Source organism: Mastigoproctus giganteus, chromosome 9 (genome assembly GCF_048544385.1).
Source record: "Mastigoproctus giganteus isolate SK-2022 chromosome 9, ASM4854438v1, whole genome shotgun sequence".
NCBI lineage: Eukaryota > Metazoa > Arthropoda > Arachnida > Uropygi > Thelyphonidae > Mastigoproctus > Mastigoproctus giganteus.
In genome coordinates this window covers 79,701,948-79,727,670 of record NC_143583.1, presented here as the reverse complement: position 1 = coordinate 79,727,670, position 25,723 = coordinate 79,701,948, and the positions used below count along the sequence as shown (strand labels likewise).

The following is a 25,723-nucleotide window of genomic DNA, read 5'->3' as shown; positions in this document are numbered from 1 at the left end:
ACAGAGATCACACATTTGTTTCTTTTTAAAATTTGAATGAATAACATCTGCACTACAGGCACTCCCCACCTTATGTAAGTGTTGCGTTCTGTGGAACCATATGTAAGTTGGAATTTCCTTAAAGGCTTATGCAGCACTCGCAAAACACCTCCCACCATTCCTAACACACTCCATTCAATGCCTCCTGTGGTCTTCCGTCAAAAGGATGTCAGCAGGATTTTGACGAATCTTGATGCTAAGAAAGCTCCATGTCCCGATGGAATTTCTCCACTTGTTCTCAAAACTTGTGCTCCTGAACTTATTCCTATTCTTTGTCGCCTTTTTTTCACTTTCTTATTCCAAAGGTGTTTTTCCTTCTGCTTGGAAATTTACTCATATCCAGCCAGTTCCTAAAAAGGGTGACAAATTCCTCACATCCAATTATTGTCCCATTGCAATTACTTCTACTCTTTCTAAAGTAATGGAGAAATCACTTAACCGCCAACTCTTAAACTACCTAGAAACCTTCCGTCTAATCAACGATCGCCAGTATGGATTCCGTCAGAGTCGATCCACTGGTGATATTCTGGCTTATGTTACCCATTTATGGACTAATTCAATGGAAAGGTTCAGTGAAACACAAGTAGTTGCTCTTGACATCTCAAAGGCTTTCGATCGTGTTTGGCACAAAGGTCTTCTAAACAAGCTTCCATCTTATGGTTTGCCAACTGCTTTTAGTAATTGGTTATCCAGTTTTCTCTCTGATCTCTCAGTGAGGGTGATGGTAGATGACTCTCTGTCTTCTAACTTCTCCACTAATGCCAGTGTCCCCCAAGATTCAGTTCTTTCCCCTACTCTTTTCCTCTTGTATATTAATGACCTTCTTCCATTGACTGGAAATCCTATCCCTAGTTTTGCCGATGATAGCACATTGCATTCCACTTTCCATTTTGAGAAATCTTGCCCTGCTCAATCAGCTTCAACTTCTCGAAAATCTGCTACCAATTCCTTGCATGCCGATCTGCAGGTAATTCTCCAGTGGGGCAAAGACAACTTAGTTCATTTCAAACCTTCTAAAACTCAGTCTTGTCTTATATCTCACAAAAAGGATTCTTCTGCTCCTATGCTTATCTTTAGTGACACTCCAATTTCTAGGCAAAATGATATATCTCTTTTGGGGATTACTCTGACTTCTAATCTCTCTTGGCACAAGCACATTACAAATATTGCTTCCTCTGCATCTAAAAAACTTGGTTTTCTCTTTCGCTCTCAGTGTTACTTTTCTTCCAAACAGCTGCTCACTCTGTACAGTCGGTCCTCGTATAACACGTGTTTGCATTACACGAATTCGATCATACACGATTTATAAATAGGGGAACGTTATCTTATATAACACGAACCGAATTCGCTTATGCACGATTCGCCTTTGTGTTTACAAGAAACGGCAGTCGAACGCGGATTCACCCCAACCAAACGCAACATGATAGGAATGAAGACGATTCTGAAAATGTATTTATGTGTTTTATATCAGTGAAGGGGAAACACATTTCACCATAATAACGTAAAAACCAACACAATTCCAGCTATCGATATAATCGCAAATGCAATTAGATGGAGTTTACTACCAGTTTATAACAGGTTCCACTAGCAGAAACGCAACTGGAAATTGCTTTTATTGTTTTATGGTAGTAACCTCCAAAAATGTGCTTTAGTAAAATGCGAGGTGTTAATTAATAGTGTATCTCGGCCTTTACGGTGTTCTTTATTCAGTTGCTATACGCGCGCAGCTTTGTTTATGTGTATCAAGCGTGCCTCCTCGTTTTTTAATTGTGCTTTATTCCCTAAAAATTAGTAAAATACTTAAAAGGTGTGAAAAGGAAGCGTCCTGGCTAAGACACTGCAGATTCAGAGAGAAAAAAAAAAAGCAATAACGATAAACAGAGGCGGACTGGGTCAAAAATTCTTACCCGGGAAAATTTATAGTGGCCTCATACTACGGTTTATGGCCAAAATCACACCGGCCTCCGGCCCACCGTGGTTTCCCCCGTAAGGCTTATGGCCAGTCCGCTTCTGTCAATAGAGAAAAAATATGAAATTGTGAAACGCTTTGAGCGAAATGAAAGACCATGTGATATTGCACGTGCTACAGACCTAAATGAGGCAACGCCGAGAATTACAAAGAATGCAGAGAAAATAAAAACAACTTTCATAGCGGAAACAACTCAAAGTGTAATTAAAATCCATTAGATTAAGACACAAAGAATTGGAAGAGATGGTACGGCTGTCATCTCTTTGGATAGAAAATCAAACAAAAAGCAAGTTTGCTTACGAAAGAAGCAAAAGCATTAGCAATATTTTATTACGACTTACGTATTATAATTTATACTTTTCTATTATAAAATACGTAAATATTTTATTACGACTATTTTATTTAATATAATAAATTTTTTACGAATAAAATACGTATTTTATTCGTAAAAAATACTTTTTTAGTATTAAAAAATACTAAAAATACTTTATTATAATATAATATTATTTTTATTACGTATTTTATAACGATTAAAATTACCCGATTATTTATTGTGTTTGGTAATCTTTTGGTTCCAAATGTGTGTTCAATCTTGGGTGGTCGGCACCTAACCCTACTTTTCCCATAGGGCCTGTTGTTTATATTGCACGATTTTGCATTGCACGAGGATTTCTAGGAACGCAACTATCGTGCTATACGAGGACAGACTGTATTAATTGCAAATCTGCCCTGCCATGGAATATTGTTCCCACATCTGGGGTGGTGCCCCCAAAACCTCTCTCAGGCTTCTTGATTCCATTCAGAAGAGGGCAGTTAGGTTAATTAATGATTCATCTCTAACAGAGTCTCTCCACTTGCTGTCTCACAGACATACTGTTTCTGCTGCATGCCTCTTCTACAGATACTTCCATGGGCACTGTTCTTCTGAATTGGCTTCCATAATTCCCACTCTCTCTTTCAAAACAGTCCGAATACGTGCCATCACCAGCCAACATCCATTTACTGTCCAACTTCAAACTCACAGAACCAACTTTTCATCTTCCTCATTTATTCATTCAACTGCTGTTTTCTGGAACAACCTTCCTTCATACGTATTTCCTGAAAATTACAGTCTGCAGAAGTTCAAGTCCAATGTAAACAAATACCTTCTTTCGTCTTCTCAACCTCCAACCCAAGCACAGTACTAAGTACTATAGGTTCTAATACCTCTCTTGTTTGGGGTTTACATAAAAAAAAAAAAAACACAACTATGCTTGCTGAATTTGATTAAAGCAAAAAAAGAAATGTTTGACGAACATGTAAATAGAATTATTTGTTCAATTTTTTTATCTCATGTGTAGGAAAAATTACAGAAGTGTGCAATTACAAAAATTTAAAAATTATAAATTACAAAAAAAGGGAGCGGACAGGCATAATGTCAGCAAGTTTTACCTTTTGAGTATCGTTGCCAGAATCAACGTCTCCAACTGATAAGTATGCTGCTGCAGAGGTTTAGGGCTGTGGAAATTTAGAAGAGGTTTTTTCGAACACATCACAATTTTTCTTCTGCTGCAGAATCGGCAATGGCGACTTCACCGCATACTTTAATGTTTTGGAAACCAGCTTGATGCTTGAACCTATTAAACCACCCTTTGCTTGCCACGAACTTGGCTAGGGGTTTGCAGTACTTATCCTTAATATCTTCATAAATACTTCTTGCTTTTGCTTGAATGGCCATTGGATTCAGGGGCTTCTGAATCTGATTTTCCAACCATATTATTAATAGTTTTTCCATCTTCAATATAGCACCTGAACATTGTTGATCTTAAATGCATTGATCCTTTAACATGTTCTTTTATATGCACACTGTCCCTTAAAATAGTATTCACTGTTGAAGCAGAGAGACCTAATTTCGTGCAATAGATGACAAACTTTGTCCTGCTTCATACTTCTTAATCATTTTCATCTTCATTTCTAAATCAATTTTGTTTGGTTTCTTAGCACTGCCACCACATGCACTTTCCATTGGTTGCTTTCCCTTCATCATTGTAATAAGTAAATAGGAATGAAGAGAAGTGTCTGAAAATTTATTTATGTTTTTCATATGACTGAAGATTTCAATGAAGGGGAACAGTAAAAATCCACACAATTCCAGTTATCGGGATTATTGCAACTGCAATAAGATCGAGTTTGCTACCCATTTATAATAGATTGCACTAACAGAAAAGCCCAATAAACCTTCCGGTTTATTGGACTTTTCTGTTAGTGCAATCTATTATAAGCGCAATTTTTTTTTTATTGTTTTATGGTCGTGACCTCAAATATTCTTTAGAAAAATATCAACAGAACTGTTCAAAATTGATTCTTATAATGGAACATATGATAACGATAAAAGGGTAGTGCTCCATTATAAAAATAACCTTTAGAGAGATATATAATATTAGCAGTTTAAATCTATCTGATGACAACAAAGGAAACCAGTAAAAGCTTTGGCAAAAATTAACAAACACAGTGCTTCTTTTTTAAATATGTCAAGTCAAATACTCAAATACAGCCACCATAAGCAGGGATCAGAGGTGTATCTATAAGTCTTTGTACGGTGCCTCCGCAGCCAGGTGGGAAGGAGCAGCAGTGCGTAGCACACGCTTCTTGATTAGTGGATGATGAAATACGGAGGATGTGGAAAGGTCAGGGAATGACCACCGCATATCCCAGAGCAATATGGCCTTAGTTGCTAATGCTCCTAAAAACCAAACAACAACATAAGTCTTTGTTCAAGGAAATTATTCCATTTTAAAGTAATTCTAAAATTTGCTTTAACTTTTTATTTGAGAAAGATTACTCCTGAATAAGTTTAGGGACTAAGCAGCTCAATAAGAAATATGATGCCCAGATTTGCCATAAAATATTTATACTACTAATGTATAGCTGCCAACTTTTTACTTTTGAAAAAGCTGGAGATTGGGTAACAGTAAGCAGGAGATTTTTAAAGTCCTGACTTCACATTTAAAATTAAACAATCACTGACAACACATGCATTTTGTATTAAAATACAGCCACGGGATTGTTTATTAGTACAGTATGTTTTCAAACATTAACTTATCTAGGATTTTTCTGGATTTCTGTTTAGAGTGTTTGTTAGACATCAACAGGTTATGATTGCTTCAAGAAAGACAAAGGCTTTCCTCTTCTGAAATGCTGAGTCAGAATATTGTTTATATTAATTGCCCTGCAGGCTTTTAGCATTTCTAAAGCTTCACCAGAAAGAGAATAGCTCTGAACTCTGTTTTTTTTTTGTTTTTTTTTACTTGGTTGAATATCCTCTCACACTCAGTACTGCTACAAGGGATTTTTAAAATGTCAAGAATGATTTGGAATAATATGTCATATTTTGAGCTTTCTTTTTCACTTGTCAGTTCCTCTACAAAGGATCACATACAATAATTCTTTCACAACTTCTGGTAAGTTTTTGCACTGAAATTGAAAGAACTGAGGCTGCAAAATAGCTATCTTCAACAATATCAAAAAATACTGGAAAATGGTCCACAAAAAGTTTCAAATTTGAAAACGATGCACTGCCAACTGATGACATTTCTGCTACCTGAACATTTATAAGAACATTTTTCAATAAGTTGTTGTTATGGAGGTTTAATGACACATAAGCTGCTATGGCTATAATGTGCCTAGTCTCAGAAATGTTACTACTTTTATTCGTACTGAAGTACTTTTCAATGAGGACTTGCACCATGTAATCACATACAGCAATACTTTCTCACTGAACAAAAGAATAGAATCCTAATTTTCATCTTAGGTGATCCATGCCCTTTGGCAGTAGAAATATCTGACTGTCAGAATCATCCTTCTGATTTTTTCTAATGTAGTAATCCACTTCCAAAATATAAGTGCAAGATTTAAAAATTATTGGTATAAGAAATTTATATACCACATTCTTCAACATATCTAAAAGTAATTACTACAGTACATGGATATGAGGTGTGTTGGACTAAAAATTCCAACATATGTTTCCACATATATTTGAATTTTCAAACATTGGCATAATATAAAAAAAAAAAGTATAATGTGTTATTCAAGCCAGAAGAAAAGAACATGAACAGACTTTCTGCATGACTTTCAAATCTTTTCCTAGAGTTATCAGCTTGCCTTGCTTGATTAGGATTGCTTTCATCTCTAAGTTTGTAATTACAGATTATATCTTGAAAAATTCAGTTCTTTTTACTGAAGAGTTCATTAATTTGTCTTATTTCAAAACTTCTTTTGGATAATTTTTCAGTCATCACTGCCCCTTCTTTTTTTCTCTCTGTAATTTCCCCTGCTGCTTTTGTCCTAGAAGTGTATTCTTTTTTTGCTCTTTCACTATCCAGAAACATTTTTGACCAATGTGCTTACATAATTAGCATAACTCAGTGAAAGATTATATTCTATGATAAACCAATGCAAATAAACATTTGACACATATGACATCATGTGAAATCATAACAGTGATGTGCTACATCTACCTTTGCATTCCTTTCTACATAATGCCTGTTGTCTCTTTGCTTATTTGTTTGCAAATGTTTGATTACATCATGCTTTCCAACACTTGAAGTGTTGAAAAGCACTATGTAATCAAAAATCAATCTATATATAATACACAAAGCAAATATGTTACCTTTTCCAGGTTTTACAATACACTGAAAGTCAATACATTAACAGTACATGTCTTCTGAAATTTTACATCATATTTCTTTAGGCTATAGAAGAAGAATATGAAGGATTTTAGGCCTCAAGAAGTCGAGTGGTCAAGAGCGAGAGCACAGTAGTACATGTCCTTTGAGTAGACCGTGGTTCAAGCCAGTGACTGCTAAATACAATTAATGATTGTATTTAAGATTTACTGTAAACCCTTCTGACCTGGTGGCTGTGCTGGAGTATAAACAACAATATATTGTTAATTACCTTTGCATCATGCAGTACAAAGAAATGCAATTTCAGAGGACAATGCTGTTTCTGCATTCCAATGTCATACAGTGTGGATTAGCACACACCTGATAACCAATTCTTTAACAAAAATAAGCATCTATTCACAGAATTTTTAATTCTGAACTTAACACAGTGTTTATGTGAAAATGACAAAAACTATGTTACGATTGTGAGATTGCAGTTATGGTGATGATGATGATTAGAATTATATATACATTTCAAATCATAATAGACAGTAACTGTTCGGTGAAACTGGCCTAAAAAATGAAAACGTGACTAGGCTTATAGAAGACTGTAATATTTGACATCCATTAAGCAAGCACAAAATTCCAATTAAAGTTCTGGTCACAATGCAATGCCAGTATTGTTTGGGAAAGTCAACAGCAGAAGTTTGTTTGGTTTGGATTTTATTGGCGCATTAGCAACCAGGGCTATAATGCGCCAAGACCAGCAACAGCAGAAGCTAACATATAATCAGATACTATTCAGGTTAGGCTAAATGATGTGCACCTTACCAGAATGTTCCTAGACTAACACTTCCTTTGTCAAAATCACTTAAAAATTCATTTAAAATTATTAGTTAATATTTTGAGATATCATTATAAACAGCAGAGGGCAACTACTGCCACAGACAATTTTAAAGCCATTTTTAGCTATATATGATCAATGGAAGTAGAGTGATAGTGGTTAGGAGGGATAAAGTGCATTGACCTTGAACACAGAAAATGATTCATTGTGCATTATGCCATAGCAACACTGCATGTTGTGTGGGATGAAAATCCTAGGTTAACTCAGACAGAGAGGGAGCAGCTAATTATGTTGCAACTCAAGTGTGAAGAACGGAATTGTTAAATTTAAGAATTTTTTGCACGTACGAGGATTATACTGTGATGGCGATATCACAGAAGTAGAGTACTACAATCTAATTTCTTTTGTACTAACGTTATATATAATATAAAATTTTTCAGCATGAGCAAAATCATAACTTTAATGTTTACTTACAGATATCACAGTTTTCTCCAGAATATCCAAACTTGCAAGTGCAACCAAAAACTGGACTACAATCAAAGTTTTCTTCCAAACACTGACATACCTTCATGCAGTGCTCTCCATAATAGCCTTCAGGGCACACTATATAAGATTATTTAATGCATTTTTCAGAATTAATTATATATGAAAGAAGGAAAAATACAATTTACATCTATTTTCATATTACAGCTAATTTTTCGCAATATTGGTTTCACAATAATACTTTTCATTTCTTGATGTTTTTATTCAATGAACAAATCTTAGTATATGCCGAAACATGGATTTTTTTGCATCAACAGCAATTAAAAAAAAAAAAAAAAAAAAAACCCTTTTCTGTATTGTCTCTATACATTCTTATCATACTCTCCTCACTGACAGAAGCTACTGATCTTGTCACACCCTTAAATTTTGCCAGGCTGTCACCCTTGAATATCCAAGGAGACAGTGGCTAAGAAATTAAACTTTTTCAGCATTAATCTATTAGTTATCTTTAGTAGTTTGTATTTAGAATCCCTGAAAATTATTGTGTCCCATTTCAATGTGAAAATTCCTCTGCTGTTCATCTCCCCTACTCCTATGTATATTAAACAACTTAATAACAACCTCCCTGAGATGCCTAGTTTCCAACTCTGTAATCTACATTTTTGTAATTTTTCCTCATGTAGACTACCCTTTGCTATTCTTCCCACATGGGTTGACTGTCTCTAGACCCTTTTAAGAAGCTTAATGTTTTTATTTAATCAGATGTGGGCTTGACTGACTGACTTGATTGACTTGTATTACAGAACAATAATCTCCTTCATCCAAAGGTAGAGTAAACACTGATAACTCTGCACCCTCGTTTTAATTAAGTTAGATTTAAATTGAAATTAAGTTTTAATCTCAATTTAAATTTTGTGTTCAAAAAATAAACAAGAAATCTGGCAAAATTGTGGTTGACTAAACTAGGAATAAAGTTCTTTAACATAATTTTGTAAAAAATAAGTTCCATTTCATAATTTTTTTTTCCTAATGAATTAAAATATTGATATTGCACTGCAACTTACAGCATAAATTGCAGAACAACAATATTGCAATACTGTAGTACATATAAAATTTTGGCACTCCTTTTCGAGAGCAAAAATTTTGAAACAAACAAGGCATTATAAAATAACAAAAATAAAATACCAGATATAAATTGTATCTTTATAATAAAGCTTAGTAAAATTCAATTTTTAATACACCTGCAGAAATAAATTTAAATCTAGTTTTATTGTTATAACAAATTATAAACTAAATACCACATACAATAATTGTTACAGTGATGATGAGAGAGAGAGAGCCCTTAAATATTCTCTCAGTGGCATGGTGCGCAGGTATGTTGAGAATTGGAAATTGATGAAATAATGAGCACTTAAATCTGTGTGGAGTGTAATCCGCCTTTAATTTCTTTAAGAAATACAGATTATTCTCATAAGAATGATGGCTTTTTCATGCCTTGCAATTTATTGGATAGTGCTGTTTCTGTATATAGATCTTAAATATTCTTTTTAGTGATATGGTGTGCAGGTATATTAAGAACAGAAAATTTGTAAAAATCTGTCTTTAATTTCTTAAATAATTACAGGTTATCCTCATGAGAATAATATTTAATTCTAAAGGCAGATTACACTCAGTGCATGCTGAGAGAGAGAGTCAAAGTCAGAGAAAGTTATTTGCTGAAGAACAGGTAACCCTTAACCTTTAGTATATCAAACATGCTGCTGTAGAAAACAATCATCCAATAAATCCACAAATGCCTTGCTAGTGTCAAAGTTAGCATTAGTAGAGGCATTTGATGCAAGAAAGCAAGCTTATGCAGCATCAGCCAAAAAAAAAAAAAAAACCCACTTCCACTTCACCCCTCTGTTCGTTCAAAATACCTGTCCAGCTGAGCCTTAAACTTATTTAGGCTATCAACCTCCACCACAAGGGATGGAAGTCTGTTCCACCAACCAACCACCCGCTGGCTAAAGGCAAATTTCCGCACGTCTATCCTATATCTGTCTTTCCTCAATTTGAATTTATGCCCTCTCAGGTGATTTTTCTGAGCTAGAGGAAGAATCCCATCAGCATTGAGCATGCTTAAACCATTCAAGGCTTTATACACCGCTATCAGATCACCTCGCTGGTGCCTAGTCTCCAGACACTGTAATTTGCAAAACTTAAGCCTTTCTTCGTAGTGATCAACCCACAAGTTCCAGTCAATATCTGAAAAGCTAAAATCCCCCATTATAAGACAATCTGATTTACTAGCCCACTCTATTTCTCTGTATAGTTTTTCATTGTACTCATCAGAGTCATTAGGTCTATAACATGCTCCTACTCTCAATTTTGCTTTCCCATTGCTTATTTCACACCAAACTGACTCAACATTGCTCTGTCCACCCATGTCAGCTGGATGCACTCAACGTGAATTGTTCCATCCTGCAGTGGGTTGATAATGGCTGCAGTTTACCTTTTTTATGTTTGTTTGAAAGAATGACACATACTACAATCACTTGATTTGTGAACAATTCTTTTAAACTTTTATACCTTAAAGGTGAAAATGATGAAAAGTTGCTCATGACCGTATCCCATGCCAATGACTATCCACAGTCTATGCAATTGGATGGCATTTGTAACTTGGTGCCAACAAGGGAGACACATTCCAGAAGAAAGGCTTATGCTGATACCACTTTCTGGAGCTCAGGATTGTTAGAAATGACCTTCTCCATGTTATTTTGCAATTTAGTTCCACATTCACCTGTTGCTGACTATAGTTTGTTGTGAACAGCAATCAGAGAATATCATCAGGCAAAATGTTTTTATATGGTTCTATATGCAGAGGGACTTACAGAAAGCATTTTTTTTAGATGAAATAAAATTATTCACATCAGAAATTCTACATGTTATCTCCTCTTCAAGGTTATTTAGGACACGTAACAAAAGGTTACGAGTCAGGTATGAATAGACCGTGGATAGTCATTGGCATGGGATACAGTCATGAGCAACTTTTCATTTATTTCCACCTTTAAGGTATAAAAGTTTAAAAGAATCATTCACAAATCAAGTGATTGTAGTATGTGTCATTCTTTCAAGCATTTTATACACTTAAGGTTAAGGGTTACCTGCTTCTTCAGCAAATAACTTTCTCTGAATCACAGTCAACATAATTTAGAGCAAGTTGTGGTGTTGAATCATATTTGCTACAAATCTGACATGTCAGTAGCTGCATCTATTGCAAGTCATACAACATTGTTAGAGATGCCTTAGTAAACACATTGAACTGTTGAATTATATTATTTATATTATTAGGAGGCAGATTTAATCTGAGAAAGTAGGAAGGAAAACATTTTATCTTCATTCTCCCTCACAATCTTGTGAGCTGAGCAGCAATGATTATGTGTTGATTCAACTGTAATTTTTAAAGCCATTCATTTCGTTTGAAAAAAACTGACAAAATACTACCTTTCCATCTAGTGTAAAGTCACTGTTTCTTTTTGCCCACTAACTTAAAAGAGAACACTGAGTACTGTTTTCCTTAGGCATGATTCAATAAATCAAAGAGAATAAAATATTTTGAAAAATAATTTGATGCTCCAAACAAGCAGCTCTTTGATTTCGTTTTATTCAAAAATGAAACCAAAACAGCTGCTCACTTTTTTATTCTTTGGAGGGAATCAATACCTATATGAGCAGGTACTGATATGCAATATGTCCCTCTAGCCGATGAAGCTTGAGGTTGTTATTGTTGTGATTATTTTATTTTTCAGCATTATGGCTTGTGACACATATGTGTTTATATCTTCTTGTAATACTGTATTTGTTTTAAGTAAGAATGGAAAATCAGAAAAGCTAATACATTTAGGGAATAGTAACCCCAAATATAATAATAATAAAAGATATGACATAATAATAATAATAAACCAAAGAACGCTTACATGGAACTCTAAAAAGTTGCAATCCTGAACACCTGTAGAATAGTCAGACAGCTCCTCAATCAACAGTAATAAAAAAAATAATGGTAACTGGACACAACCAACCACCCCATTCACTTGGTACCAATACCAAGTTGTGGGGTGAACAAAATCCCATAAAGGAAAAAAAATTTTTTTTTATAATAATAATGACATATACTTGGCAGTGTTGAATTAAAAACAGTAAAAGAATGGAATTTGAGGGTTACAACATGGGCATACATGAAGTTCTCTGAGCAGTGTAGACAGGATGCAAGATGGGTCCAAGGTGTTCTATTGATGATTTATTGAACATTTGATTATAGAAATAGAAAGGTCACGATCCCACTGTAAAGATAATTGTAAGGGACTACACTTGGAATACTTCATATAAATATGGAGACTACACAAAAAAAAAAAAAGACAAAAAAAACTTCTTGAAAAAATCCAAAGAAGAGCAACACACCAATGAGATCAGCAAAAGCATCTATATGAGAAAGAGAAAAAGAGACTAAATATCTGTGCTACAGAGATTGGTTACTAGGCTTCTAGAGAGAATCTGATTGAGTTCTATAAAGTTATGAATGGGGTCAGTAAAATGAATCAAGGTGAAATTTTCACAGTTTAAATTATATCAGAACTAAGGACCTTAAATTTAGATTAAAGGAAAAGAAGTTTAAACTGGATTGCAGGAAGTTTTTATTTTAATTAGTAATAGTTGTTAATTACAGGAATAAGTTGCCTCCATAGGTGGAGAGCCTGAGCAAATTCAAAGGTAGCTGGATAGGTATCTATGTGAGGAGGGAGTCACAGAGGTAGTTTATTTTATCTTTTTTTATTTATTTTATTTTTAGGTTGGTGCAGAAAAAGCCTGAGCTTCTTTGCACCATATGGCTAATATTAATTAACATTTCTTTCTACAACTAAAAAAATGTGTTTAACAACATTACTAACCTTCTGAACATCGACCACCCATCCAACCAGCTGGACATTGGCATAAACCATCACTTGAACGACAAACTCCTCCATTCAAGCAATTGCATTTTTGTCGACAATACCAGCCATAAGTACCATTAGGGCAAGCTGAGGGAGAGCAGTAAGAGTTCATAATAAAAAAAAAAAAGCATATCAAATTTTTTATTATTTCTCTTTATGAGAAAACTTTATCAATATAGATTAATTAAAATTAATTAATTGTATCATTTATACTATAAGCTTTCGATTAGTCCCACGAAAATAGAATAGTGAGAGAATATGCACTATGTGGGGAAGCTTTTCCATACAAAATAATGTAAATAACTATAATGGTTTCCCTGATTAGTGTTACTGGCTGATATTAAGGCAAAAATCACCGTGTGTGTGTGCGCGTGTGTGTGTGTGTGTGTGTGTGTGTGTGTGTGTGTGTATATATATATATATTATATATATATATATAGTAGCAGTAGTAGTGGTAATGGAGGAATGTGATGCAAGAAAGCAAGCGTATGTAGCAGTAGTAGTGGTAATGGAGGAATGTGATGCAAGAAAGCAAGTGTATGTAGCATCAGCCCAAAAGAAAAAAAAAAAAAAAACAATTTCACATATCCACTCCCTCTAAAACTAGTTTGTTCAGTTCCTCTTCGAATTTATTTAAGCTATCAACTTCCACAACGACAGATGGAAGTAGTAGTAGTAGTGGCATGTGATGCAAGAAAGCAAGTGTATGAGCTTATGCAGCATCAACCAAAAAAAAAAAAACACACCATTCCCTCCAAATACCTGTCCAGTTCCTCCTTAAATTTATTTAAACTATCAACTTCCAGAAAGACAGATGGAAGTTTGTTCCAGCAATTAACCACCCGCTGGCTAAAGGCAAATTTCCGCACCTCTATTCTACATCTGTCTTTTTTTAATTTGAATTTATGCCCACTTAGGTTTGTAATCTGAAAAGTGGATGGATCCCATCAGAATTCAGCATGCTCAATCCATTCAAGGCCTTATACACCTCAATCAGATCACTGCGCAAGTGCCTAGATTCCAGCCACTGCAATTTGCAGAACTTAAGCCTCTCTTGGTAAGAGGATCCCTTCATTCCCCTCACCAATCTTGTTGCCCTTCTCTGTACACACTCAAGCAAATCTACATCCTTCTTAAAATGAGGCCTCCAGACCTGTATGCAGTACTCAAGGCGTGGCCTGACCATTGCCTTATACAGAGGGACAATCACCTCCTTTTCCCTGCTAGCAAATTCCTATATATCATTGACAAAACCCCATGACCTGCCCTGGCAGCCTGTCTGCATTGCTCACAAAACTTCATATCTGACTGCACAATTACCCCCAGGTCTTTTTCATTTTCTACCACCTAAGTGTAGTACCACACAGTTGGTACGTTTCTCTGGGGTTAATTCTACCCATATGCAGTACTTTGCATTTGTCAAGGTTAAACTTCAGTTGCCACTTCTTAGCCCATCTGTCCAAATTATCTAGATCCTGTTGCACAGTAGCACACTGCCATTACTGTCATTAACAACCCTGCCAACCTTTGTATCATCTGCAAACTTCGACACTAAGCCTGATATACCTTCATCAATATCATTTGATAAATATACAAAACAACAGAGGACCCAACACCGAACCCTGTGGGACTCCACTAATAACATTTGTCCACCATTAATTACCACCCTCTGTCTTCTCCCCACTCAACCATCCTTTTTATCCATTGTAGCAACTTACCCTTAATACCATTCTGCTCCAATTTGTACAATAGTCTTCCATGCGCAACAGTGTCAAAAGCTTTCCTGAAATCCAAATATATGATATAAAAATTATTTTTTGCATCCAGTTCCTTTGTAACCACATCATAATATCCTATCAAATTTGTCACACAAGACTTTCCCTTAATAAACCCATGCTGTGTCTGAATTATTGCTGCAGTCTTCTCTAGATGATCTTGCAATGCATCTTTAACCAGTGACTCCATTATTTTACCCAGAACTTAAGGAGTTCTGGGTAAAATAATGGAGCATTAGCAGCTACCTGTTTTTAGGAGCATTAGCAACTACCTGCTCTGTAAAGGCAAATTTCCGTACATCTATTCTACAACTGTCTTTCCTCAATTTGAATTTAAGCCCCCTCAGGTTCTTAATCTGAACAAGCGGAAGAATTCCATCAGCATTGAGCCTGCTCAATCGATTCAAGGCCTTATACACCCCAGTCAGATCACCTACCATGTGCCCAAGTCTCCAGACACTGCAATTTGCAGAACTTAAGCCTTTATTTGTAAGAGCACCCCTCTGTTCCTTTCACCAGTCTTGTTGCCCTTCTCTGTACCCATTCTAGCAACTCTACATCCTTTCTAAAATGAGGCTTCCCAACCTGTATGCAGTGCTCAAGGAGTGGCCTGACCATTGCCATATACAAAGGGATAATCACCTCCTTTTTTCCCTACTAGCAAAATTCCTGTACATCACTGAAAATACCCCATGAGCTGTTCTGGCAGCCTGTCTGCACTACTCAGATAACATATCTCACTGCACAATTACTCCTGGATCTTTTTCATTTTCTACCACCCTAAGTGTAGTACTACACGTTGGTAAGTTTCTCCAGGTTAATTTCTACATCTGCAGTACTTTGCATTTGTCAATGTTAAATTTCAGTTGCTGCTTTTCAGCCCATCTGCCCAAATGTTTTAGATTCTGTTGTAGTGGCACACTGTCATTGCTGTCATTAACAACCCTACCAACCTTTGTATCATCAGCAACCTTCGACATTAAGCCTGATATACCTTCATCAATATCACTGATAAATATACAAACAACCGTGGACCCAACACCGAACCCTGTGGGACTCCACTAATAACATTAGTCCACGAACAGCAGCACCCATTGATTACAATTCTCTGTCTTCTCCCAGTCAACCACCCTTTTATCCATTGTAGCAACTTATCCATAATACCATACTGCTCTATCGGAATACAGGAATTTTTTTAGCATGGATAAGGAGGTGATTATCCCCTTGTATAAGGCAATGGTCAGGCCACACCTTGAGTACTGTATACAGGTCTGGAGGACTCATTCAAAAAAGGATGTAGAGCTGTTGAAACGAGTACAGAGAAGGGCAACAAGATTAGTGAATGGAACAAAAGGTTGTTCTTGTGAACAAAGGCTTAAGTTTTGCAAATTAGTATCTGGAGACTGCTCCAGGTGAAATGATAGAGGTGTATAAAGTCTTGAATGGTTTGAGCATGCTCAATGCTGATGGGATTCTTCCTCTTGCTCAGATAATTTTTATACATCCCATGCATTTTTCTTCTCTGCCATGAGTCTCATTAGCTCATCTGACATCCATTTAGGCCTAAACCTTTAACGTATTTTTTAATTGGTATGATTAAGAAATATTGATAATATAAAATATTAATTTTATATTATCAGCAAATATGTGGGGCTTGAGAGATGATCAGTAAACAATAATTACATAAACATATTAAAACTAAAATATTATGTTTAATAATGGTAATAGTTATTTGTTAAAAAACATTCATAACATAACTTAAAAATACATTTGATTTTTATACATTAAATTTAGTCATCTATAGCATGATAATCAATCGATTTCTGCTTTATTTTATTATTTTTTTTATTTAGTCAAACAGCATTTATAAAATACATTGTGATGTTGTTTTTTTAGAAAACAACTCAGTGGGTCAGAATTATCTGTTTGTTGTTTGTTATTTGGTTTTTAGGAGCATTAGCAACTAAGGCCATATTGCTCCAGGTATATGCAGTGGTCATTCCCTGACCTTTCCGCATCTTCCGTATTTGGTGGTCACGGGCTCGAACCCCGGTCTAATCAAGAAGTGTGTGCTACGCACTACTGCTCCTGCCCACTTTGGCTTGGAGGCGCCACCAGAGTTATCTGTCAGTTTAGATTTCACAAAATTATTGTTAGAATGGAGATCTCGTAGACTGTAAAAACTGGAAGCATGGCAGTCAATAGAGATATCTGTGAATTTTAATTGACAAAATGTGTCAGAGAGATAAGGTGTAATAATATTGTATTAAAAAAACTTGTTTACATAAAAATAAAGAAATAAACAATTGAAACAGTTACAGGCATAACGACAGCTGACTGAAACTGCTAGAAAAGCTTTTGCATTCATCACAGCTGAAAAAAATTAATATAGAATTACAAGCAATTAACCATTAAATTGCTTTTGGGAATGAAAACTAACTTCAATGATAATTAACAGAGAACTTCTGAATAGTTTTTACTATGTTATCAATTAATGTACAACTTTGTTCTATAGTCAGACACTACCATAATTTCAAGTTTCTTCATTGCTGGTTACATTATTGGCTACATATCAAATTTTTAATAGAGAAACCAAAGAAAACACATTTTCTCTGAAGGTACTGTGAGTTCAAGCTGGGAGGGAAATCTAGTTGAAGAGAAAAGTGTCATTTGGTAGTGAAGAAGGGCACCCTGCTGATGGGCTAACTTTCAAGGTACACTGAATGAATAGCAGCATTCTGGGGGAATAAAGTACTATATCATACCAGTACCAATTTTAAACTATGCTATAAAAGGGGACAGTGTCCTATTTCAGATAAGGTTTTTGTAAAGTCCAAAAATTTTGCATTTAATCTAAAGACCAGCAATTTCAGTAAGAAAAGCTTACAATATGACTTATATAGTTATGCAAATGTATAAAGCAACATATAAAAAAAAATCCGAATGATAATTTTCAAAATGCAAGATACAATAAATCATGCTATCAAAATGACTACAGGAATGCACACTATACACTCAAAATGTATTTGGGCTACAATCCACCAATGAGTAGTCTGTAATCTACAGTGGGCTGCAACTTGTCATTCATTTGGAGAGGTCTGTGTCAGTTCAAATTCTGTTGGAAACTGGAGGAATTCTTGAAGGCCACTTGAACTAAGAATATAGTTAGCTGATCATAGACAGAACAACTTGCAAGTTTTATCCATGAGTTGTTCCAGGTTTTTCAGTCCACATATAATATGCTAAATATCGTGGTGATGATCTTGGATCTAATCATCAACTGGAATAACCATACTTGCACTAACTATCTGAAGGAATTGTTTAAGGAATTTTGCCAAATATCTGAAGGAGCATTCCTCTCAGAAGTATACTGTCTGAAAGCCTGTCATTCCTGGACTCAGCTACACTGAGTAACAGAAAGATGTCCAAGAGAGCAGTTTTCCTGCCATTATCAATCTAGGCATACTTGGAGTTAAAAGACATTTTGTGGTGATGTGGGTGGAAGTTCCAAAGCTTGCAGCAGTTTTGTCTCCAAATGGTTTAAGCTCAAAAGGAGAGAAAATAACTTTAGTAACCTGTGTATTATTCTAACTATTGGCATACATTTTAAAAGGTGGAAGGGTTTTGTATGAAAACATTTGCATTGTTAAAACTGAGTGAGAGAGAGAGAGAGAGAGAGAGAGAGAGAGAGAGAGAGAGAGAGAGAGAGAGAGAGAGAGAATAAATGGCCAATTTATTAGGTACACCCCATCACTCAAGGAATTGATAGCTCCATTGCAGTATTAGAGATCCATGCTAAGCTATATAAAAAGAGTAACCAGATACTGAGGGATAGCATGAAAGAATGGGACAATGGCACTACCTAAGAGCCATTGAGCCATCCTCTCTACCAACTTTGAGTGCAGTATGATAGCTGGCACCACAAATGCAGGTGCCAGTAGCACAAATACTGCCAGCCTGCTGGGGCGTTCATGCAAAACAGTAAGTCTAGAGAGTATACACAAGATGCTCCAGTAATCAGAAAATATCCAGTAAGTGCAATCCTGCAGCTGGAGATAGCTCATTTATGTGAAAGACATGAAAAGAATCATACAGCCTAGGAGATGGCCCACAATCAGTAAAAGGGCAGTGCAGTATAATAGTAATGGGAAATGGGAATTTTTTTTATTAGAATGCATAAGACACCAGAGTACAATGCATGGCACAGTTTTTTCATATAGCAACAGCTACTTCCAGCAGGATAATATACCATATCACAAGGCATGGCGCATGCCTTGCCTCATTTTCCTGGAAATAGTTCCAGGAAAATGAGGGTGACTTTAACATATATTGTTCCACTTTGTTTTTTTTGTGGAACAAAGTGGAACAAGCTGTTTAAAGTGAGCATGTACTGCTATCCAGTCTGAGACAATTTCAGGATGCAATCAAGTCCTGGGCCAGCTTCCCTGTGGAATGCTTCTAGTACTTGCGGAGCCCATGCCCTAATAGCCTGAGGCTCTTCTAAGGGCTAGAGATGCTTTTAATCACTGTTAGTCAGTGTAACTATTAAACTGATCAGTCAATGTGTGTTACTTTGAATATATTTTGAATTGCTATTTTTAAATGTGTTGGTTTTAAAAATGCTAATTTTTTTCATAAAAATCACACTAATAGAATGAAAAACATCCAAAAATTAAAAGCCAGTTGCTAAAGTTATTTTCTCTCTAATTTAGCCTAAATCAATGTTCTCCAATGTGCTCTTAGGGGTAGTCACCATGGTGCCTGCCAAGGCTTATTTGGGTGCCCGTGTTTTTACAGGAAGAGGTCATGATGAATGATGTAGCCCATAATATGAGTAGGGAATTTTCATAAGATTATAAACTTGCCAAGTACAATAATGCTATGCATGTGCAAAGGCATATCATAGTTTGTTGTAAGCAGTAGTTTATCTCCTGGATGGATGCTGGTATAAAGTGATGTGCATTACACAGATAGTGAGAGAATACTGCTTACCAGTCATTACTAGTATTAGTTTGTTACATCATAAACTTTTATTAGCATCTATTCTGCCTTGATAATCAACAGCACTGTGAATGAAAGGAAGGATATTTTAGCAAAAGATGTGTCACATTAGGAGAAACATAATAAAGAACAAAAAAATAGGAAAATAAGGGATTATGTGTTATTCTAGTATAATAATACTAGTATATTCAAATTTTCTAAGCGGATGTACAATAAGAAATTAAAAATTATTAAAATTCAGGGGATTGTAAGACCTGGTGCTTAAAACAATTTTTACGAAAGAGACAAAGGCAAACACCATCAACTCAGATAAGTATTCTATTTAGGCAAGTTCAAGAAGAAAGAGTAACTAAACAATAAAAAAAGCAACAAGGAATTTTTTATTATAAATTCTATCAGCAAATTGTTAATATCTACACAGATTAAAAATAACACTAGTTTGTTATTTATGAAAGTATTGTTTTTTATGAAAGTATATAACTTTATTGTATTTAGTAATGACAAATTGATAGGATTACATTTTCATATATCAAAAAATATGTAAATACTAACAAGTATTAATCAAAATTCTGAAACTTTCATTAATCAGACCTTAGTCTCTTTGAAAAGAACGTTTAATTGTTTTGCTTTTATGTACAGTGCCAGGTTTCTCTCTTTTTAAACACCAGTAGTAGTCGGCCATCATGCTTGTATTCCACCTTCCTTGGTACCTCAGCTCCATTTCCTTTGTCTTGATGGAATCCCTCCCCTTGTTCTTTACTCATCTGTGCAAGATTTTCGGGGGAAAAATCAAGATGGGCATGCAAAAAGTGAATTTTGATGCTCATATTGCAACCTAAATTGCGAAGCTTTTCAAGCATATTTTGAACAATTTTCTCATAATCTTGTGATTTATGATTTCCTAGAAATTTTCCATTACACTTTAAAAGCAATCCCGGCTTCCCTGTCAACGTCAGTCATAGTAGTTTCAAACTGACCGTCTAAAACCAATTTTCTAATTTGGGGACCAATGAAGATACCCTCCTTACGTTTTGCATCAGATAAACCTGGAAATTTACTGCAAAGGTACTTAAAGCAGTTGCCATTCTTATTCAATGCTTTAACAAATTGCTTCATTATGCCTAACTTGATATGCAGTGGAGGTAAAAGTATTTTATCTGGCTTCACCAAACTTTTTATTTTTTGACCCCGGTGTAAGATTGTGCCTCCGAGGCCACTGCTTCTTTGTCCAATGCAGTGCTTTAGCTCTGCTAACCCATTCACAAATAAAGCATGGCATTTTAGTGTACCCACCTTGTTGCCCCAACAATATACATAACACTTTTAAGTCTCCACATAGCTGCCATTCGTGATCTTGATATTTAATTTTCTCCAGAAGCAACTTTAGATTGTCATAAGTTTCTTTGAAGCAGACTGAATGAGCAACTAGCACAGCCGTGTACTTATCTCAATTATACAAGAGAACACCTTTTAAACCAGTCTTAGAAGAGTCTATAAATAGTCTCCATTCACTAGGAACATATGATAGAGCTCCTAAGGCACTTATTAAACCAGCAATATCACTGCAATATATGAGAGGACCTTCTTGTGAAAAATACTGTATAAACTCCCTTTCACGATTTCTGTACTAGGAAAATGATGTACCTGGAGCAAGTAAGTTCTTCGCTTGAAGTCTGGATCCCAGAATTTCAGCAGCATACTTTGGAAGACCTAAGTCCCTTACTAAATTGTTCAGTTCGACTTGCGTGAATTTCTGTGGCATTAAAATATTTTCTGGTTGATAACATTCCTCTTCACTAACCTCTTTAGCTTCTGCTTCAGTGGAAGAAGATGTGGACTCCAAAGTTTCTGGTAGAGGTTTTGCAGGCAGATCAGGACCATGCGGAACCAGTCTTATGACTGACGGATCTCGATTGATGTCCTTTTTATTTTTTGAATTGTAACCTTTAATGTCACATACACAAAAGTAACATTCGGCATAGCTTACTGGCTCATGCCACACCATAGGAATAGCAAATGGCAAGCACAACTTTTTTTCTTGACTCCATTTTCTAAGATGCTTGACACATGTATGGCATACTTTATGCAGTGCCCATGATTTATCCTGATCGCCTAGTTTTATGTCAGTGTATGCATAATACGATTTTTTTACAAAATCAGTAATATTTTGCCTCTGCTTTACTGGAACAAAACAATCACATATGTAACAAAATATGTTGGGACCGTTTATACACTTTCTGGTTGCCATACTAAAAGAAAACTAACACACAATTAGTGTGTGTTACACACAAAACTAACACATACGAAAAAATGAATCATTTTTTAGAGGGTTTTGCTCAGACAGCTGGTAAGTGAAATTGGTCTGTACTTATGAGGAACAGAATAATCTTTACCAGGTTTTGGGATAGCCAGAACATAGGAATGATGCCAGGAGCTCAGGAATGTATGTTCAGTGAAAATTTGATTGAAGAAGATCAGCAGTGATGAGTGTGATTTTGGATCTAAATTTTTGAGCATTATATAAAATATCCCATCAGGGCCAGTGGCACTGTTCCTTGCGTTGGTAAGAGCACGCTGCAGTTCAACCATGGTGAATGGTTGATTATATGTTAATGCACATCTGTCAGTGAAATTCAGTTTGGATTTTTCAGTTACATCTTTAATTTCTTGAAATGATTAGTCATAAGCAGTTGGGGAGGACAACTGAGAAAATACAGATCCTAGTGCATTTGCAAGTTCTGCAGGGGTAGACAGTTCCTGTCCATCCCAGTTAACTAGTGGAGTAGACATTGGAGGAATTTTGCCATTTAACAATTTTATCTTATTCCAGATTAGTCTGATGTCTGTATTTTTATTAACTGAGGAAGCAAATTTAATCCAAGGTTCTTTTTTTGCTTTCTGTCTGATATAACGGGTCCTTGCTCTAAGTTGCTTCTAATTAATAAGGTTGGAAGTGGTTGGATGTTCGTGGAATTGATTCCATGCTTTGTTTTTCTCTTTTTTTGCATTGTTGCACTCTTCGTTCCACCAATAATTTAATTTTCACCTTTTCCTGACTTGGTATTGTGGAATGGCAGTGGTTGCAGCTGTTAGAATTTGGTTTGTTATATGTTCAGTAACATGGTTGATAGAAGAGCACTGTATGATATGGTTATCGAACGAGACAAGCCTGCTGTATATTATCCAGTCAGCCTTTGGAAATTTCCATTTTATTGGATTATCTCTTGGTAATGAACAGGAAGTTTGAACTTTGCATATTATTGGGAAATGATCGCTGTTGTGAGGATCGTTAAGAGTTATCCATTGATACTTGGATAGAGCACTGGAGAGCAAATGGAAAGGTCTATTGCAAAGATTGATCCGGTAGGAAAATGAACATAGGTAGGAGAGCCGGTATTCAACAATGTTAAATCCTGTCTGTCTATTAACATTTCAATAAGCTTTCCACACCTGTCTAAGCTGGAGGAACCCCACAATGGGTGGTGAGCATTAAAGTCACCTAGTAGACAGAAGAGAACTGGTAGTTGCAACACAAGATCTTCGATTTCCTGAATAGAATATGGACAATTAGGTGGAAGATAAATCGAGACCAATGTAACAGTGATTCCAATTACTATGCGTGTGGCAACAGCTTCTAAAGAGGTCTGCAATGGAATGCATCTGGGGGGAACTCTGAGTCCAACAGGATGGCTACTCCATGAGATCTATCTTGTCTGAAGACAGTGTAATTTTTGACCGTAGTGGAAACTTGGGGCATCAAGTTGGTTTCTTGTAGGCACATGGCAACAGGATTGAAGCAGTAAATTAGTTCATCAATATCATCGATGTTGCTGCAAAAACCTCTACAATTCCATTGAATGATGTGTTCCATTATTTGTTTTTGTTCAAGGAAGATGTATCTGACTGCTTTTTATAAGCTGATTGTTTACGACAGTCTGGTTTTGATTTTTCTTTTCAGGTAAAAGTGGGATGTCCTGATTCATTGCTATCGTCTATATCATCTTCTGCATGTATTTCAAGCAGTTCTTCTTGACCAATAGTATCATCTGTATCCATACTTGTTAGGCATGATTCTTTCGTCTCCACAGGATACGATCTTTGCAAATTTTCTGCTACCTGACAATGCGGAGGTCTCTGGGATGGAATTGTGAGTGGCGTATTATTGCTTTGGTCTACTGAATTTGGTTTAAATGGATGCTGGACCAAGAGTACTAATCGAGCCCAGTCTGATATTGATATTTCTGGAGAGATGGATACTTCTGTCTGACATGCCACTGATTCGTGTCTGTGAATGATAGAAGCATAAGTGCATTTTGGTATACTTAAGTTTACCTGTTTTTTCACTTCTTGGTACTTTATTTTCAATTTTATATTTTTGTATTTTTTTTCCTATCTTCCATAGTTCACAATCCTTGGAGTAAGCTGGATGCTTACCACTACAATTAGGACACTGTGGTATTGAAGCCTTGCATTCCGCTTGCATGTGATTTTTGCAGCTGCATTTTGGATATATAGTGTGTACACGGCATGCTGTCTGAGAATGGTCGAACTTTTGACATTGATAACGTTATGTTATTGTTTGTTATTTGGTTTTTAGGAGCATTAGCAACTAAGGCCATATTGCTCCGGGATATGCGGTGGTCATTCCCTGACCTTTCCGCATCCTCCGTATTTGGTGGTGACGGGCTCGAACCCCGGTCTAATCAAGAAGCGTGTTCTACGCACTGCCGCTCCTTCCCACCTGGCTACGGAGGCGCCATTGATAACGTCTAAGCGGATTTGGGATATATGGCCTAATGCGGCAATTCAAGTAACCTGCTTTGACATATCCCGGTAGATTTGGAGTACTGAAAGTTAAGATTATGTTTCGCATGGGAGTTAAGTTGCCGTCTTTTTTGATCATGATTCGTTTTGCACGAGACACATTTTGATCTTTAGCTCCTGGACAATTTCTTCCTCAGAAACGTTTAATAGATCCCATTCGGAGATCACTCCCTTTGAAGAATTTAGTGTGTTGTGTAGGGTAACCTGAATCGGTATTCCACTTAAAGAAGTAAGAAGTAACTCAGAATGTCTTGAGTGAGATGTCTCTATTAGTAAATCTCCTGATTGGAGATGTTTAACCATTTTTGGTGGACCTGCAGCATTTTCTAGGCATCTCTGGATGATGAAGGGGGAGAGCTTGCTCACAGGTTGGAATGACAAAGAGTGTACACTGATGAAAGCTGGTGATTCCTGCATCCTAGTGTCCTTTTTAAGTCTCTTTGAAAGAGAGAAGTAGTGGTTGGTTTCTTTGTCATGTTGAGAGCTCACTGGCTCTAAGCGTGGAAGTACATCAGTTTCCATTTCTGCTCCTTTTAGCCCTGAGTGATGGATTTTTCCTCCAGGTTACTGGCCCTGCCATGTGGAGGCAGGAGCTGTGCCACCAGTGACCAAGTGGTTATTGAAGTTAGTATAGTGATTAGTATTCGATATAAAGACTAGGAAAAGAAAGGTGAATTCCCTTTCTGGGTTCTTACTTCTGATTTTGCAAGCAAAGAACCACTTGATGTGAACAAAAGAGGAGAAAAATCACACAAGAAAAGAAATAAAACTATATTGTTTTCAAAGAGCACTCTATAAATTGCACAGAGAAAAATGCTTGGCACTATCGCTTGGCACTCAGGGCCATCTGGGGGAGCCATTAAATTTCTTTTAATTGGCTTGTATTTTCTAAATTATATTAGGAAAGTTGCTTCAACAGTACCCTCTCTTTATTTTTTTCTCCACTCTCTTATTTTTTGTTATTTTATTTTATTGGGTAAATTCACTTTTCACTCTACTGGTTTGCCATGCTACTGGCATATATTTTATTTAAGTTTATATATATATATATTTTTTTTTTTTTAATAAAAGGGGTGAAAACCCTAGAGTTTTTTAAATATTTAATTTTTTTAATTAAAAGCTATAAAATTATAATAAGCATTGTAATCCATTAAGGAAAGATGAAATATTAGTTT

At 35.9% G+C, this 25,723-nt stretch overlaps 1 protein-coding gene across 7 annotated transcripts in view; it reads right to left on the bottom strand.

Annotated features, from left to right (window-relative positions):
* LOC150080478 (uncharacterized) overlaps positions 1-25,723 on the bottom strand; it is a 354,693-nt gene that overhangs the window by 62,132 nt on the left and 266,838 nt on the right. For all 7 annotated transcript variants that reach the window (XR_016547421.1, XM_090381815.1, XM_090381810.1 and 4 more), the window contains 2 exons: positions 12,907-13,035; positions 7,970-8,098 (listed from right to left, as the gene is read on the bottom strand). Coding sequence is in view for 6 of the 7 variants with exons in the window: in XM_090381815.1 (XP_090237941.1) it covers positions 7,970-8,098; positions 12,907-13,035 (258 nt within the window). In the remaining variant the exon portion in view is untranslated. The remainder of the gene's footprint in view (positions 1-7,969; positions 8,099-12,906; positions 13,036-25,723) is intronic.